Here is a 19,209-nt window from a genome sequence, read left to right on the forward strand (position 1 = left end):
CATTCTGGTTTTTGTTTTAATCTGCCTTTGAATCTGAGAATAAGCTTGTCTATTTTTTTATTTTTATTTTTTGGCAAAATAAAAACAAACTCTGCACGTTCTTTCAGAAAGCATTTTGGCAGTTCTTATAAATCACAAAATCCCACACAAGAGATGTGTTTGAAAACCTCAAACTCCCGTCCAACAATGCCCTCTACTGGAAGAATTAAAGCATGCAAGAAAGAGATGCGGCTAACAATTCTGCATTTGAAGAGGCCTCCGTGAGAGAACACAAGAGGCATTTTCTGACTGGGGGCGGGTGTCACCAAAAGAAAAGAGTAAATTACTGTTCTTTCTCTGCATCGCCTAAACTTTTTGCATTGTTCTGTCAGGGTTTGCCGGACATATACACTCAGCTCCAGAGTTGCTTGGTAGACAACATGTATCTAAATTCATATATCTGTTGAGCCTCTAAGTGCCTCCCCCACCCTGAAAAGAGTATTCGATGCTGCTGCTCATCCTGTCCGTAGACCTATTGTAATGTATGTAGCTGTTCATAAACACTACTTTATAACTCCACCCACAAATGTTAAATCCAGTATTTTAGGTATAATGGCAGGGATTTAGGTGTAGAACTGGATTGTCCACCTTTGGGCGTTATGTTCAGCTGGATTTTTTTTCCCCTTCTGCATTTTTTTAAACAATCCAACAAATAAATAAGCACCTGTAATGAAAACCTGAAAAAAAGAAAAGGAAAGCAGGACTATAAAGCTCTTAAATGAAAAGGAGGCCACGGATGCATTCAAAGCCATCACAACAGTAATGGATTGTTTTTATTTCAGCCAGGTAAGTGAACAGTTAGTGTTAATTTATTAAAGGTTTCAAGGTAAAGAAATCAAATACTGTATTCCAAACAAATAATTCAAATTTATTAGAGAAAACGTTTGCTCCTTAAAGCTAATGCTGTCGTCCCCCGCCACCACGTGACGGACGTTTTACATTTTGCAAAAACAGAACTGTATTTCCAATTTGAATCAACAAGGTAGAAAGGAACTTAGGAAATTAATCTGTTCTTTGCGAGGTCCATAATCTTGATCAGCCAGGGCACGTGGTTAATTCACTCAAACATTTTAAATTTGAACATTTTATACCACTATGTCATTTGTTCCTTGTGGTAAATATCAATAAGAACTTCTAAGAAATAGTATACATTAATACTCAACATGTGGTCTGACACATTTGGACATTTTAAAAAGTGTCAGATATATGGCATGGTATTCGTATCGTAACAGCCGAATAACTTTTCAGCATACCAAAAAATGTATTTTAAGTAAGGCCCAGTTCTGACAAACAGCAGAGGAGGTGGTTAAACTTGCTGGGTTGTACCATTTTCAGATTTCAGGTGGGGGTTCACAGGATTGAATGCTTCTCCATGTGAAAAAGAAGAAAAACACATCTGCATGTAGAATGCTGGCATGAGAGGGAAAGAGATATGTTTTCTTTGCATGTAGGTGCATTCAAGTATGTAAGAACACAGGTCTACCACGTCATCTGCAGACTGTGGGAACTAGTCTTCCCCCTGCCCATGGCCCAATAATTTTTTTTCCAGCTCAGAGTACCACAAATAAGGATTTCCGGTGCTACAAGGAATAGTTAACTCATTGTGCGTGAGTTTCTGAAAGGAAAGGCTGAGGTCTTCTTTCTATTTTCGGTGGATTTGATGACAACGTGGGCAGTCAAACAAAGTTTGGGGAAGATGGAAACACAGTTTAATAATAATAATAATAATAATAATGAAGGCAACAAGATTCATTACTTTACTGCTCACACTATATACTAGTTTTGCGGTTTCACCTGAAACCAACAGCAATCATGAAACGTCATGAAAGATTTAATTAAAAAAATCTCCTAGAGCAATTACTAAAAGAATAATTATATCACACTAGGTCAGTAAACCCCAGAAGAAATAAAATAAAATAAAACCAGTGTCGTCACATATCTTAGGTCCATTTCCCACACAGTATCCACTTATTTAGACACGATCCATAAAAATCTGCCATGTTTGGCCACATTGCACATTTTTTTGTCTTAAAAAATGTTGTATACAGTTAAAAAATGCCTCTTTTTTCTTTTAGATTCCTGGTACGAATTCTGAAGTTAATGTCCAACCCTAAAGTTAAAAGATCAGCTAAAAGGAGTTTAAATTATTATTTACAAATCCAGCAGGTAAGAGTGTCCATCATGGCTTCTTTCCATCCTCCTAGCAGCTGTCCATCTTGTAGAAGCTTCTACAGGCATTGGGCTCCTGGAGGCTTCATCATTGATCATCTGTCATTTTAAGCAATTCCAGAAGGGCCCCAACAGCACCGAAATAACCCTTCAAAGTTATTGAAAGGAGAGGAAGGCATTAGTACGTAATGTTCTTTGAGCTCAAACCAATTGTCACAGAGCCAATGAGTTCAGCACAACATGAAACAAATGCTCTCTGTCTCTCTTTAAACAAAGGTGCAAGTCTGAAAAACATCTGAAACATCAGACAAGCAGGTACTGCAAAACAAAATACAGTGCTGTTTGAGAGCAAAGGAAGGAATCCATACCAGCCAGGGCCAATTCTACTGGAAATTCAAGTGAATGCTGGGAGCAGCAAGCAAGCATATTGTCTATTCAGTAGAGTTGTCCTCAGAAGTTCCGAACACTTAAAAGTAGTTGGGCCCAGTAAAAGATAACATAAATATTCCACATTTTGTACAAATACATTGGGCGTGAGGCGTTTACACAAAAGCCGGAACTTATTTTGTTTGCATGCATATGTAGTGACATTTGGATGTCATTTGGAACTTCTTCCAGTGGAAGAAATGTTTGGACCCTTGGAAGAGAGTCATGTCATCATAACAGAAACAGGTCATTTCCTTGCCTGTGTTTTTCATGCACTGAGCTGTAAGTAAGGCACTGGGTTGCTGTACAAGTCCCTACACCTGAGGACGTGGATAGAGACTTCTATAAGTGTACTATAAGAGTCACAAGGATATCTAAGTTTGCCAGTATGCTGTGGTACGGAAATAGGCCCTAAGGGAGATTTCACAGTTTTTTTATAGCTTTTTCATTCTACTCTCAATTGGTTAAATGACCCAAAGAAAATGGCTCAGCTTCTTATGCATTACAGGTGCCATTTGGAAGCTACGGTACTTTAACACAGCGTGAGAACCGTCACTATGTGCCATATTTGTTTTGCACCATTTCACCATGTGACTAAAGCAGCTTTCTCCACAATGTTGGAAAGAGCCAGAAAGGGTATGTGGAGAAGAAGGAGCTGCTGCATCCAAATGGTTCACCCAGTGAAGACAGCATCCCCTCTGAATGAATTAAAACAGCCTTCAAGTGGCACTCTTTCCTAGAGTGTGTGTATGTCACACACACACACACACACACACAGAGAGAGAGAGAGAGAGAGAGAAAGAGAGAGAGAGCTGTGTTTACATGTCATGTTAAACCATAATTTAGTGCAAAATCAAAGGGCAGGAATGAGCTTCAGCAAGCCTTAGGCTTGCCCTTTCCTCTCCCACCTGTCTAAGAGGCATTTAGAAGTTGAGACTCTGTGGTTAATCTTAACAACCGTTAGTTTAAACAAGCCTGCTTCTGTAACTGTGGTATGAAGTTGACTTGTTTGAAAATAACAATAGCTAATGGCAACCACAGGGTTTGTCTGGATGACGTGACAAGTCACATTCAGCGAAAGTAAAAGCCATAGTTCTTGATACCAAAGTAACCCAAGCCGGGTTGTTTAAACTAACTACTGCAAAGATTAATCACTGTCCTGGGCACTACAGCAAACTGTGGTTAATGTAAACCTACTCAGATTATTGGAATAATCACTTATATGTGTCCCAAGTTTAAGAGGAATACATCATGAATATACAAAAGATTGTGGATTGCCGCCCCGAGGAAGAAGTACCCCTGATGCAGGTACTGTATTCTATTCAGAGCCAGTTTTTTTTTTTAAAAAAATAAATAAATGTCTTTGCTGTTTTTGTTTTATTTGGCATTTTAAATTTTGCATGTTTTAGCTGGTTGAATGGTTTTATTCCTTGTAATTTCATTGTAGTGTTGGTTTGACAGCACATTTGCAATTTTAAATTTTTTTGTATGCCACCCTGAAATTCATTTTTGGACAAAGGGTGGATTATAAAATTTTGCAATAAAGAAATGAAAGCCACTTGTCAGGAGGAGATGGGAGAAGGAAGCATGCAAGCCCAAAACTCCGTGCAACTTGTTCATGTCCTGGTAAACGAAAGTATTGTGCAACATGCAAACGTAGCCAGAAACTCCCTGGATCTACCACTACCAAGCACCTGCATTCATGAAAACAAATATTTACAAAAACTCATATTTGACTCTATAACACACACAAAAATTCTTTTTGCATTCCATTGCTTCAATACTAATTAAGTATTGTCTTCTACAGTTCACAGTCTTTCCCCACTCCTGCACAGTTGTGTTAAGACCAATCAATTATCCCAAATTAAAAGTGTTCCTTTCCCATCATCATTGGCTGGCTGCACATAAACTAAAACGGCAGATATCACCTCTTGAATGGGTCTTTCTATTCACATTTCGGGAACTGAAGAAAATCCTATCACAACTCAAACCATGACTTCACTAGCAGATCAACCGAGTTAAAGATATATACATATTTCTTTTGAACAGTCTTTACCTCGTGTTCCAAAAAGAGAGCTTTGAGTTGTCCCTTTGACCAGTAGTCCATGGCATATGCAAGTACCTTCATAGCGACCATGTTGATTCTCAGGAAGTTTCCGACAAACACCACCCTCTCAATGTTCTGCAACATTTAAGCAAAAATTAGGAAAATATATACATTCAACAGGGTGCCATGTTTAGCTTAAAACTTATGGAATTCACAGCTATGATATTCATTCAGTGTTCATCAGATGTCTCCTAATGGTAAAGCATCAGAAAGACAACCAAAACTAGATTACCTTATTTAAATGGAATCATACACCGGGGGAACATTTCTCCTTAAACTAGAATGCTATTTTTGAGGGCAATGTCATGAAGTTTCTGTACAGTCAAACCTCGGCTCCCGAACGGCTCCGTTTTCGAACGATTCGGCTCCCCAACCCCGAAAACCCGGAAGTAAATGTTTCGGCTTTCGAACGTTTTTCGGAAGTCAAACATCCGACGTGGTTTCCGCTGAGTGCAGGAAGCTCCTGCAACCAATCGGAAGCCGCAATTCAGTTGTCGAACATATCGGAATCAGGAACGGATTACATTCGACAACCGAGGTTTGACTGTAGTGTAGTACTGTTAAGACCGTCAGAGTTGTTTGACAGCGGGTTGGACTCCCTAGGGAGGTTGTGGACGATTTTCACTTAGCAAGTACCTTTTTTAAATAAAGTAGCCCCCATGATAACACAACCTACCAAATGTCCTCCAGACAGCCACCAAAAAACTATACTAGCCCATCCTCTCTCTCACCCATACACATTGTGATACGTATTCTGTGGTAGATGAACAAACTAAGGAAGAGAACAGCAAGGGAGAGACACTCTAGGCTCCAATCCTATACACACATCCATCAGTATTTAGCATGACTGATCTGCTTTGGAAAGAACAGGATAGCAAAAATTGTTCAAGTTCACACTACTTAGGGCGGCCAAAGTGTTATCCCAATAGTGCAGTTTCAGTCCCAAACTGACAGTCCAATTAACACCCTTGGGGGCTTGGGTGACTAAATAAGCACCAGCCGCTTCTTATGAATCACTGCAAGTTATTTTTTGCTTGGAAATCTTTCAGGTGCTAATGTGATAAGGACTAGTGTTAATCAAGCACATCTGAAGTCTGCCTCCCCCCCCCCCCCGACAACTCAGTGCTTTCCCTACACTCCACTCAATAAAATCAGGAAATACTTATGTTTGGCATTTGTATGGTGCTTTTTTGAACTTCTCTTTGAACCCCCCCCCCCCCCAGAACATTTTTATCTTTACAAGTACCCTGTTAAGTGGGCTGGTGCTGCCTCCATCCCCGAATCTGAAGCTAAGTGATGGCCGCTTAGAGGCCACCCATCTTGATTTGAGTGAAACCTTTCCTGGGACACAGTCCATGCCCTTTACCACTTAAGCTTCTAGAAATGTTTTTTTTTAAAAAAAAAAATCCTAATTGCTTATAGAAACATGGGAGGCTTCATTTTTAAGATTACTTAGGGATTCTATAACACAATGCATTTAGCTAGCTGTCTTACTGTGTCAAAATGTACATGGCTCAATCATGGTCTTAAGAGAAAATGGGGAGCTTAGGGAGGAAAGAACAACTGGCTACTTGCTTTCCACCTAACACAGGCACAGAAGCATTAGGCAGCTTCCCATGTTCAAATGTCTGTTAAGGTAGCAATAATGGTTTGGAAGAACATACAAAATGAGCCATAGATTAACAAACTCAAGACCTTTGCAAAAAATGTTGCTGGGTTCAGAAGACCACTGGGGTGCAGGTGCAAGCACAGAACCCTAAAATCCATTTTTTTTCCTCTGTCAAATGCAATTCATTAACTCATTCCTTTATTTGTATGTCCCTTTTCCGCACACATATCATGCTCAAAGTGGCTTACAACAAAGCAACAGGGATGCATTTCAAACAATCACCACAAAAACAGTTTCATAGTAACATAGCAAAACAATAACATAGCAACAATTTCATAATGTAGCAAAATAATAGCAATTTCATAGTGACAGTTTATCTGAATCTGTGCAATCCCATCTATTCATATCTGTATTGTATCACAAGTTCCTTCATGATATTCATGCTTTCCACAAGCAAATCACCATCCTCCTCTTTCAAAACCAAATATGTCAGGATACAGGTGGCGATCAGTCTCTTCATTTTAAATGTACCCTGTGTTGCTCACTGCAGCTAACTCTCTATGCTTTGATAGCCCTGTACAATGCTGCTTGAACTCCATGCCACAAGGCAACACTGTAAAGAAGCTGAAAGCAAAGAGAAAGACTACTTGTTTCCCCGAGAAGCTTCTAACAATACTTCTATACGAAAGGTTTCTTATCAATTCAGGAATACTGAAAGACGTTCTCAGTCGCCAACACTGAAGCAATTAACAAATTGATTCGTATGTACTGGATTTGCTGGGCTTGTTATATTAGACTTCTGCGACTCCACCAAATGCCCCCAAAGTTATGGCAGACATGTGGCTGTTGTCAAAACAGTGAACCTGTGTCTTTTGCTTCTCTCTCTCTCCCTTACTGCAAGAAGCGAAGCTACGGGGCACCAGGCAGAGGGCCTTTTCAGTAGTGGCGCCCGCTCTGTGGAACGCCCTCCTGTCAGATGTCAAGAAGATAAGTAACTATACAACCTTTAGAAGATATCTGAAGGCAGCCATGTATTGGGAAGTTTTATTGTTTAATGTTTTATTATGTTTTTGTATATGCTGGAAGCCACCCAGGGTGGCTGGGGCAACCCAGTCAGATGGGGGAGGGGTATAAATAATACAATTTATTATTATTATTATTATTATTATTATTATTATTATTATTATTATTATTATTATATTTGCAACGGAGTATTCCATTGTTGTGAGTTTACCTGCCTAAACAAGTGACACAGCCAATTAAATGAACAGGAGGTAAAATATGGAGCTTACATAAAATGTTAACTATAGATAGATAAGACTGTCCTTGTCCGCAGACTCATAAGTCTAGTAGAAACAACACAAAAGGGGGGGGGGAATGGGTAGAGAACAAGAAAGTAAACACTGGAGCAGCTGCTGCTTCAATGGCTGAAGGATACCCTTGGCAAAAGGTATTAGCTTCACAACTACAGGTGTTGACTTGCCGAAAGCCACCACTGAGCGTCACTGCTGAACAGTGATGCTCTTCCTAGCTCTGCAACGCCAACTTGCAGGTGTCAAGTTAACAAATGCACACCTTCAAAGGTGCCATGCCATAGTCAACACGACTATCAAACCAGGTTCCATCAGGCATATGAATATGACTGGAAGCTCTTGTGGGTTGACCTTAAAAAGAATGCAAATATGTTTTTGGACGCTACAGGATTCTTCAGACGGTAGCCAAACTAAAATAAATAAATAAATCCAGAATGCTTGAATGAATGACAACCAATTCGACAGCAAGCATTCAGGAAGAATTTCACGCAAAGGACCTATCAGTGTACAAAGTAGTATTCACTACCAGCCTCGTTCACCACCACATCAGTTCACACGGTTACACTGTTAATATTGGTGGTCTAAGAGGACAAAGGCTTTGCACAGAGGTGGGACTCCATAGCTGGTGGTCAACTATTAGAACAAACCAGGAGACGTCAAGCACTGTGTATGAATGAAGAGGCACTGTGTTTCTGTTCATTTTAGCCATTGAAAAGAAAACTCTGTGGATCATTCTGTCAAAGTTTCACATGAGAGCATGGAGTGCACTGTAAAAAAAATGTTATTCGGTATTTAACTAATGCAAAAGCATAGATCAAAGTAATGCAGGAGCACAACAGCAGCTTTCAAAAGCTTGCTAATCAGCACGTTCTTACCTCATTCAGAGCACACATCCGAGCGATGGAGCCGATGTTATTGGTGATGGTAACTAAGGTCGCTCTTGCCAGGTCCTCTTTGCTGATGGAATCTCGCTTTTCTTTGCTCATCATGTTGCCGAAGCTGCGTGATAATACTAGAGGATATGATCTTTCTTACATTTTTCAGAAAGGCCAAGGTTTCTAAAAAATATGTTTTCCAGTAGTTTGCCCGGCACAAACAGGCGTCACCATTGCAGGATGCAAGACACGCACACAGACACAGAGGACGTCAACTAACTTTAGTGAGCTAGCACCACCTTCTTACAAAATTGCTGCATTTTGTATTGAAAGCTTTTACCAATTTTTTTTAACATTGTGGATACTTACTAGTAAGCAAGTCTCCTAAACAACAGAGTCTTGCAACATCTGCAGTCCAACTTTGACAGGTAAGCAGACAACTTTACATCATAGGGCTGGCATGGGTTGTCCTGCTCACCTGACAACGCCACTTGCGAGCGCATTCCACATGAGAACTCAAGTCACACGGCCAATTCAGTAGGGCTGAACTCCTCGCCTCTCAGCTGACAAGACGGTAAGTTCAAACCCTATTTTCTGCAGTGATCCACTGCACAATCATTTCCCCATGGGGAACACAGTCAAGCAGCCAATCCAACCGCCTCTCTACCTGTGCCACACCTGTCATCACACATGGGGGCAGATGTGCAGGTGGATGTTTGCCACCCCTGCTTTAAAGGCTATTAATTTTGGTATGAAATACACAGAGAAGCTGTTGGATATTGAGGAAGGGAAAAATTACTTTCAAGGCAAGATTAATGTACAAGCAATGCATCCTGAAAGCAAAGCAATATGATATAAGTGAGCTGAAATTAATCAAACTAGGGTCCTAAGCAGTACACACAATTAATTATACCCACATAAGCATTACAGGCAGAGGCCCAGCTATAAATTTAAATACAAACACAGGCAACCAAACTTTATTTTCAGGAAAACTGTTTTGGGAGGGTCCAATTTGATGCAGAACGCATACAAAACCTTTTCCACAAAACCTCTTATCCACTCCAAATTAACCCCCAGTGATCTACCCCCACCCCCACCCTCGTGGTAATGTGCAGGGAAAAAGCTTAGCAGAGAAAATTTGGAACAGAAAAGCAACAGGTAAGGAAATGATTACGTAAAACACACACACTTCTCCCTACTCCAAACTGTCCCACCTGAAGCAGCTTTTCCTGAAGAACAAAACAGCTACCTACTCGGGTTTGGTTGCATGCAACATGTTCTTAGGCTCTCAATATCTAAATCCAGGTTTCCCAAACTTGACTCTCCAGCTGTTTTTGGACTACAACTCCCATTATCCCTAGCTAGCAGAACCAGTGGTCAGGGATGATGGGAGTTGCAGTCCAAAAACAGCTGGAGAGCCAAGTTTGTGAAACCCTGCTCTAAGTAATTTCCCATAATCTGCAATAACTCATTTATATGTGACCAGTTGGTATGTACCTTGATGCTACGGCAGATCCCTGAAGACCAAACCGTTCATAGTCTCCTCCATAAATATCCTTCACCAACTTATCAACATTGGTGCTGTCCCCTTTAGCTGCCATTTCCAGAGCTTCTTCGAAAGTCTCACAGCCGGTCAGCAAACAACACAGGCCCAGGAATGTACCACCACCGAGACTAGGAGGAAGAGAAGAATCATTTCAGCCAACTTGCAGGTTTTCCTCTGTTTTGTTTTATGCTGGTTTTGATGTGTGTGTTATTTGTTTATTGTTGTAAGTCACTCTGGAGTTACTTTTGCTTGGGTTTTTTTAAAAGCAACTAATAAGTTTAATAAATAGTAATTGTTAGTAACAACCGTCTGGATTCCTAAATAACCTGTTCTCTGGGCAATCTTCAGATTCCTTTCTCCAAGAAAGCCCCTCAAATTGTGAAACTTCACTACTATGCACCGGGGTGGTGGAGGAACTGCCTCTTGATAGCTTAAGGTATGATGCATCTGGTTGTAATCTGAAGACTGTGGTCTATTCAAACGTAATCAGACATGGCTCCCTGGTCAGGGCAGGAGTAACAAGCCATAAAGCCTTGGTTTGTCACCATGTCTGAATCTGGGATTGTGTCTCCCACGGGCCCCCCAAAAAACATGATCAGAAAGCCAACAAGAAGTCACAGCAACTGCGATTTAAGGAGAAACAAACCACAAATCCCTGATTTGGACATAATGACAAGCCATGTTTCACAGCTTATTGCTGGCACCAGGGGAGGAGTGGAGCAGGAAGGATCAAGCATTTGACACCAGCATCCTGTTCAAATCCTGATAAGCCTTATCGTTCCATGTGAATGAATCTATTGTCATACTTGCAGGAAGAAAGATAGCAGCAGTACTAGAAGAAAATGCCTGTGTAGACATCCTGTTTGAAGATAGTACTTTTCAAGAATCTGATTTTCAAGCTAAGCTTAAAGCAATAAGTTGTTGATATCACACCTGCAAAAAGTTGCAGGTCTCTTAAGAACATTCTGCTCACTCAAACATGTTGGCTAATAGTCCTGTGGAATTAAGTGGGGAAGTTTGCTTTTGTCTCACATCCATACAGTGCGGTTTAATAGCTCTGAGGAAGAAGGTGGGTTCAAATCACAGCCTGCGCCATGGTGTCTCTTAGCTCTGAAGCCTCAGCTCAGGGTCATTTTATTTATTTTTCTGCCTCACATATGCTTGAGGAGGTTTAGATACATTAACCAAACTTCAGGAGGCCCTCTGTAAAAACAATAAAATAATTCAGAACCTCCAATCTAGAAAGGTTAGTATTTTCTTTCAGCAGGAGCTGTTTCCTGCAGACAGTATATTCACCTGGTCCCTGTAACTCTCTTATAGTTGTCCTTGGAATACACAGCTAAGATGCTGACCCCGGAGCCTATGTTAACCAGCAACATAGGAAAAGGGTTATCAAGGCAGCAAGGCTTTTTCTGACACCGTTCAGGATCTGCAGGGTTTTCGAAATAATAGCACTCCGGGTGGCCGTTGAAACCGACAGAATCCACATAGAGCAGGCCCTGGATCAAGCAGTCCAACTCATCTAGCTTATGAAGCTGGAGGTCAGCAATCTGGAAGAGAAGTTAATAAATGAACCCTCGTTGATACAGTGTTAAGAAACCTAATGGAAGAGTCAAAAGGCCCTGCTGAAGTACTTTGTACTGTTTGAGTTGCACAACAGGTCATCACAAAAGTAATAAAGAACTATTTGCACAGGAAGTTCATAAGCAAGCAGGTTAGCCATCAGCCTGAAAACAAGTGCATCACAAAGTCAAGCCATGTTGTGCATTTCGATGTTTGGGTTTTTTTCTCTCTCCTTGAAGACACTGCGATACTCACAGACCATAGTTGCTGGGGCTTTTTAAGGAAATCTTTTTATTATTATTATTATTATTATTATTATTATTATTATTATTATTATTATTATTATTAGGTTTTGAAAGAAGGATCTACCCATCCCACTTTCACCTGAAGTCAAATAGGTTTTTAATATTGTCCCCAAAGCCTGCACTACCTGTTTTCCAAGAGATGAGTCAAACAAAATGCTTTTGTATCTTATGAGAAGAATATTGCCCTCAAACATTGTCAGTTCCCATAACAATGTATGTTGCCAGCTTTAAAGTGCAATTATAAAGCCAGAATCCAGCTATGCAGCCTAACAGCAACTTTAAAACAAACGCGACCTTTCAAATTTGAGGGGCAGGCAACATGGCCTTTGTCCACTACCTCACAGAAAAAAAGGCCTTCTCTCTAGTGCAGAGGTTTTCGAACCGTGTGCCATATAGCTGCCGGCTCTATAGGCAAATGGTGGCATAACTGGGCTTCTGAGGCTCGCAGCATGTTTCCCCACAGAGGAACTGCAGAAAGAATGCAGATGGTCAAGGGAACCATGGGCTCACAAAGGTTGAAAACCTCTGCTCCAGTGTGAATACCAACAGCCTGGGGCTATGCTCTCCCCTAGCACACCTCTGGTGCTGATCTTCACTTACTTCACTCAGGTACCAAATCTGCAGCTGTGAGATGCACACAGTGAAGAGCAAAGACTCCACTGAATTACACACCTTGGGTTTGAGCTCCCTGGCCAACGGTTGCCAATCCCTCATGTTGAACAAAATTTGTGCAAAACAAAATAAAATAAAAAAAATTCCTTCAAGTAGCACCTTAGAGACCAACTAAGTTTGTTCTTGGTATGAGCTTTGTGCAGTTGAATATAAACACCACACAAAAGACAATCCTAATTAAAAATCCACCTTTCACTTTGCACCGAAGTTCCCATTAGTCATTATAGTTGTAGGTGGTAGAGAAAGAGAACCAGTTTTTACCATGAAAACAAACACACACACACACGTGTACCAAGAACTGGTCTGTTTTCTTAGTCAACCCTCTACAACCACACAGGCAATATAATTGAGTTTTGTATAATGAATGAAGGGTGTATAACTGAAACTGTACTCCATCACAGGACTGGAAATATCAGCTGCTTCTTGTTACAGTGTTGAAACAGCTCTGTTACCATCCCTTCCCTGGAGGGTTCCATTCGTTAGTGAAATACGTACAATATGAAACCCATAGCTGTGGAACACCAGATGTTTGCGTATAATGCATGCTCTGAAAATTGTGTTGGGTGGGGGTTTTAACTGACATGTCAAAAGATGGCTGAGAATAATCGTTCCCACCTCTCTTCTAGAATTAAGGTGCCGTAAGGTGAAAAACAAAAGAACGTGTGTGCATGTGTTACATAATCCTCAGCGGCATGCTCACCCACAGAAAGCAATACAGAAAGAGTATCGTCTTACTTACCTTGCCTCACCCATTGCCTCAGGACAGCAGCAAACACCGTAAACATGCTGAGAATTGTAAGTTGACACAGACCTGCCTGAATTCTTAGTGGAATCTGTTCAAGGGTTGTGTGATTTTGAAAAACAAGTGCTTTTGAAAAACAAGCGATTCAGAAAACCAGTTCACTGAGCTCTCTCTTAACCACTCATTCAAGCAGCCAGTTTTCCTTAAAAAGCATGGATGTGTAATCCTCTAATTCAGCGGTAACCTACTGGCCCTGCCCTCACATCCTTTACATACATACACCAACCACATATTGAGGACATGTCTGGGGTGGGTTGGGGGAGAGGAATACCTGCAGAATGCATAGACTTACTCTCCATAATCTGATTGTGTACAAGGCTGCAGATAGAAGCACACTATAGCCACTAACTACATAACCTCCATGCCCACAAAAAAACACCAATAAGGGAAGGTCAACCTGACCCCAATGGAACACCAATGCCAAAAAAACCAGGAACTTGCTTTGTTGACAGACTGACTACAATACAGTTTGAGGCTGTGTGGCATGCTGAGTCGAAGCTGTGCTTTCCTGCATTTAATCTTAATATTGATAAAAATAATAGATATAAGGAGAAAATTCTTAGCGTGGTGTATGTGTAACAAATATTGCCACCCCTGTGCCTCCTTTCTCCCCCCCCCCCCCCCCCGCCAAGACCCCAACTGTAGTTAGCACTTCTAGTTAACTCCCCTCAATTAGCACTTATTGAAGCTTAAAAGCGGGTTTGCTGGCTTGGAGTAACAAAAATAAATAATGGCGTCCTAAGGTCTGACTGACACAAACACACACCCTGTATTTGATCTGGCAGCACCAGGAAAAGGGTAGGAAAGAGCTCCTTAAACCAAGACATTGTGCAAACAAAACATACCATTCGAAAGTCTTCTTCAAACTTGTAAGCTCCGCCTCCCGTGGCACAAAGCGTGGTGTGCAAGCTTGAGAAGTTCTTTTCACTACCCATCTCTATGAACCTGTGCATAGCACAGCTTGGAAAACGAATGAAATGAAGGTTCCCTTTCCGCCCACACATAGTCAAGTTTTTCAGTTCGAGGTGGACATCTCGAATCCCAGTTTTGCCATAGGCTGTATTGGAAGTCAAGTACTTCCTGATGCTTTTCAGGTTTTCCACCTCCTCCTGTTCCTCCTCGGCAGTAATGTCCTTTGGTTCAAAGTAGACCAGTTTCACAAGCGTCCCACCAATATCCATGCCAAACCAGGGGAACGCTGGAGAAGGGGCAGGAATAAAAGAGAGACAAAAAGAAGAATTAATGTGAGCATTCTTAAAGTATTTCTAAAGGCGGAACTTTAAGGGTAACAAAGCCATTGAGCTTAGAAATGTGGCGCTGATTGGAAAGTGATATTCATGCCCATGTATCTGAAAGCTTTCGTTTGCGTGTTTTAAGTGAAGTTTCAGGTGGCCTAGGATGCCATTTCAGAAGGGCAAAGGGATTCCAGCAGGGCAAGAGTCCCACGGAAAGTTTAAAGATCCTCTCTTGGATATAACTCAATAATAAGCAGCAAAGCACAAATCATATTTTGGTTACTTATTTAGTACCTCTTCTGTTATGTACTGAGTTGAATCGGATCCAAAATGCAGCAGTCTGATTGGTCCTAGAACAATAGGATCCAGAATGCAGCAGTCTGATTGGTCCGCAGGAGCCACCCAATCCAGCTCCAGGTGGAAGTGAATCCGCAACCTGATTGGCATACAGGAGTATCCCGTAATTAGCCAACCACGTGGGGCCCATTATGTAAATAATGTATATAAAGCAGACGTTTTGGGGAAACTGGCATTCCTCGCTACTATGAGCTGGATAGAGAGCATGAAATCCACACTTGACTCCGTGTATATTTCATCTTCAAAGCAACCGTATCAAGACAGTTAAAATCATACTTCCCTCTCTCACTCACTCTCTGAGCCTGACATGCATATTTAGCATGAAAAATCATTGAATTGTTTATTACAATGGTAGTTCAGAATTTAGAACCAGTAAGCTCAGCCACAAATACACATTCTCCTAACCCCTTAACCTCAACCCCCAGTTGGCTGCAAAAACAACCACCACCACCATTTTTCCAAGAGCTGTATCAGCAAGTTCTGAATATTTTCACCCATTGTTCCTTTTTCTCTATCCTCTCTGCCCAGCTTCATTAAAATTTAGACTGTAAGCAACTTGGGACAGAGACTTGTCCTTTTTTAATTAATGTTACCCTGTTGTGCCAGGCACATTCACAGTACTGAGCATACAGGTATTTCCTGACATAAATGGAAAACAGAGCAGTGAAAAGCAATCACCTCCCAGCCCTATTTCCCCATAGCAACTTCCGTCTTAATGATAACCTGCACAGGTTCCCACAATGCTGGTGCTGATGGAGGCAAAGCAGCAGGAATACTTTGTGTTAGGAAGAAAGAGCAAGCAGATATCTGTGTTCTAGGATGCAGCCCACTCACTATTCTACTTTTGAAAAGCGGCACTGCCAACACCACCCTCACTGCCCATGGAATTGTTTACCCATGCCTATTATTAAGCCTTACGTTCACACTCAAAGGAACAGCGCACAAATGTAGAATTACGTATTTCTCATTACAAACACCTCCTCAAATCTGGATCTACGCACAGCAGGTACACAGTATGTTATTATGGTTGATTCTTAGAATTACCGAATAGAATGAGCCAGGATAAAAAGGGAAAGGAAGAACACTTCCTGGCCAATCGCTTTCCCTATCTCCCTCCTTTGGGGAAACAACGCTCCAAAAATAGTTCCCCTGCTTCTATTTTTGGAACTGACACAAGTGCTACAGGGGGTGGTTAGGAACATGCCTGCCCCAACCAGTTGCTCCAAATTGAACAAGGAAACAGATGGAAAACAGCCTCCCGTCAAAGGAGAAGATGCCACCAGAAACATATGGGCTGTTTATGTAATTTATCCTCTGTGTTACCTATGCATCGTTGTTGAAATAAGCTACATTTACCGGTATTTATTTGCTACTGGAAAACATTTAAACAGAAAGTCTATTTGAACAATCCATTTTCTATGTTGAGGCTGCCCCGAAACCACCACTAGCCCATGATCACGCTCCACACATCAATTATAACATTAAGGGCTACAATTCAGGGAGTACACCTTACTGAACACTTACTTTGAAGCAGTGTTCAATGCTCCCATTGTTCTAGACGCGTTTTGTGAAAGGGAATTTCTTTAGCACGATCAGCTTCTGAGTTCTGGGCACAGTACTGCGTCCTAAAATTTCAGATTAAAACTGCAGAGTGGAAGGAAAGGAGGACCTTTTTCTGCCTCCCCACTTCCAGCCACCCTCTGAAGACTGGAGAACAGACCCCCTTGAGAATATTAGGGGGTGGGCAGGTGAAGGACCAGACCATGTGAAAAATGAACATAATATTTTAGCTGCACTTCATTCATTTTCAGCTTTGTATTCTTGTTATAAGAAAAGCGTGCCTAGACATTGTTACACCCATTTAGATCTTAGCTTTCTTACCTCAGTTTCTAACACTGCTTTGAAGTACACATGCCTAGGATTCTATTTCAATTGGATTTACTACTGAGTAGGCAGAAGGCCACTCATCTATAGGCTGCATGCAGCATTGCAATGTCATTGTACATTCTGGGAGAGAACAATAATGACATGCAGATACTTCATGCACCAGATAGGGCAGGGGGGGGGGGGCATTAAGAGCCCTTTAAGTGAAACTGCTGCTGCAAGGCATGGAGTACTGATGACACAGGGATGTGCTTTCCATGTGGCATACGAGGCTGCATTTAACTCAGTCTGGAATAGAAAAGCAGTTGGGGCAACACTATATTCTTAACTTTCTCTTGGGAGTGAAAAATGCAACTATTCTGCACAAATGTGAAGAAAAGGGCAGAATGTTGTCCCTTCTTCCAGAGACTGATGTTTTCTTGGAGAGGGGCGGGAGTAGACTAACATTCTCAAGTTTAATTTTTAGCTAGCCATTGTGGAGGGCTTAAGAACCAACAGCACTCTTTCTGAAATCTCCAAATGGGCAGCCTAAAAAAACCTAAATATATTGGTTTACACAATCAATTACAAATTAAAGGATGAAGAAACCTCAAAGAGAAGCAAACCCAGCAGATGCTGTAGCCAAGGTATTTCTATTCCCCACCATCTCCCACTCCTATACTTTTTCTGGACATGTCACCCACTCTTGGATAAATCTAACCTGTTGTCTAGATAAAGAGAGATAAAAGATGTACCGGAATCAACCCTGAAGTCTTGAGCTAAGGCAGACAAAAGAAATCCAAATACGATTAACAGAGATACCTAGAAGTTTCCCCAAACCCTTCATTAAAAGAATTGTTTTCATGTATTTCCATTGTTTTGCCAGGACAAGGCTGACCATAGAAAGAGGCATAGTAAATTTTATAATAGTGGGAAGGGTGCTTTAAATTCCTAGAAGGTGCCCTCAGATTCTGAATGCCTACTGGTGAGCAGGCAAAACTCTAGACACGCTACAAATAGTTGCTGTCAAAATATTCAAACGGTGACTGTTGTTCAGTCCAATCAGCTTCTGGAGACTGCACAGCTTTTGGTTTTGGATTTTCATTCTGCGTTTCTGGCAATTTAGAGGAGAAACCTAATGTTTAAGCTCTTACTGATAGTACCCTTATGACTGAAAGGCAGTGTTAGTATAGTATACAGTTAACCCAAAAACCTGATCCTATGAGTACTCATAAGCAGGTCCCACTGAATTTAATGGGGCTTCGTCTTACATAAGCAATGCAGAGGATTGCAAGTTAATGATTCCCCACAGCCTTTTATGAAACCTTACATTTATTACGAATTGTTATTGTGAGTTTTCCCTTCTTGTTCGTAATGTGGCCCTGAGGATTTAAGCCCTTTCATTCATATTCCCAGAGCATCTCAAGGTCCATTTTCTAGAAGTTTTAATTTCTAGCGCTTAAGAGATAAAGAACATTATGTACCTAAGAGGGAAACTGAATAGGGCACTTCTACACCCACATACACACACAGTTCACAAAAAGCTTTTGTTGCTTCCAAACCTGTTTTACTTCACAGTAAAAAAAAAAAAAAAAGCTAGGCACCTCATCATTTTGCATGTCTAATTTCTTACCGTACAGCAGTGGTTTTCAACCAGTGTACCATGGCAACCTAGGGTGCCTGCTTGCACAGCTGTTTATTGCAGCAGCAGCCCTGGCTATAAGCTCCGCAGGCGAATGGTGCCTCTGGGAGGAACCATTTCTTTGGGGTGGGGGCAGCTCAGAGACTAGAGACAGCAGCAGCTGCTGCCCAGAGGACTCTCAAGGAGAGAGGAGAAGAGGCTGAGGGAACCCTCCACAAGGTAGGGTGAGAGGCTGCCAGCTTTGCAGGCAAGGGCTGACATAACTGGGTTCCTAAGCCCCACATGGGTGCCACAGAAAGAATGCAGTTGGCCAAGGGAGCCATGGATTCAAAAAGGTTGAAAACCACTGCCATGCAGATTTCCTTTTCAATTCTACTAGTTTAATGCACAAAAGTAATCTGTCAACTAATGAGAGGTTTCTGCAAAGCCTTCTCTCCCATTGCAACACAAAATCAGTTACACCCTCACCAGATGGATTTGTCAACCTAAGACGACAAACGCATGACAGAGAAGCTATGCTGGCAGAAATGTTCTCTTATTTACCGGGTAATATATCCCAAACTTTAAATATTGCACTTCAAATACCATGAAGACAATTTGCCATCATAGTGATCCCATTTCCCATTTCCAAGTAATCAGCTTCTGACTGGCATTTCTACAAACAAGCAAAAACAGGAGCCAGGTTA

At 41.4% G+C, this 19,209-nt stretch overlaps 1 protein-coding gene across 6 annotated transcripts in view; it reads right to left on the reverse strand.

The window, feature by feature from the left end:
- Positions 1-776: 776 nt before the first annotated feature.
- PANK1 (pantothenate kinase 1) overlaps positions 777-19,209 on the reverse strand; it is a 32,044-nt gene continuing 13,611 nt past the window's right edge. For 5 of the 6 annotated variants that reach the window (XM_033149229.1, XM_033149233.1, XM_033149234.1 and 2 more), the window contains exons 2-7: positions 14,272-14,624; positions 11,381-11,634; positions 10,036-10,212; positions 8,539-8,662; positions 4,691-4,816; positions 777-2,356 (exon numbers count right to left, since the gene is read on the reverse strand). In XM_033149229.1, the coding sequence (XP_033005120.1) occupies positions 2,297-2,356; positions 4,691-4,816; positions 8,539-8,662; positions 10,036-10,212; positions 11,381-11,634; positions 14,272-14,624 (1,094 nt within the window). In that variant the 3' untranslated portion in view covers positions 777-2,296. Of the gene's footprint in view, positions 2,357-4,690; positions 4,817-8,538; positions 8,676-10,035; positions 10,213-11,380; positions 11,635-14,271; positions 14,625-19,209 lie in introns of those variants that run through there. The other variant, XM_033149232.1, reaches the window with a different exon arrangement.

The sequence above is a fragment of the Lacerta agilis genome, chromosome 5 (genome assembly GCF_009819535.1).
Source record: "Lacerta agilis isolate rLacAgi1 chromosome 5, rLacAgi1.pri, whole genome shotgun sequence".
Lineage (NCBI taxonomy): Eukaryota > Metazoa > Chordata > Lepidosauria > Squamata > Lacertidae > Lacerta > Lacerta agilis.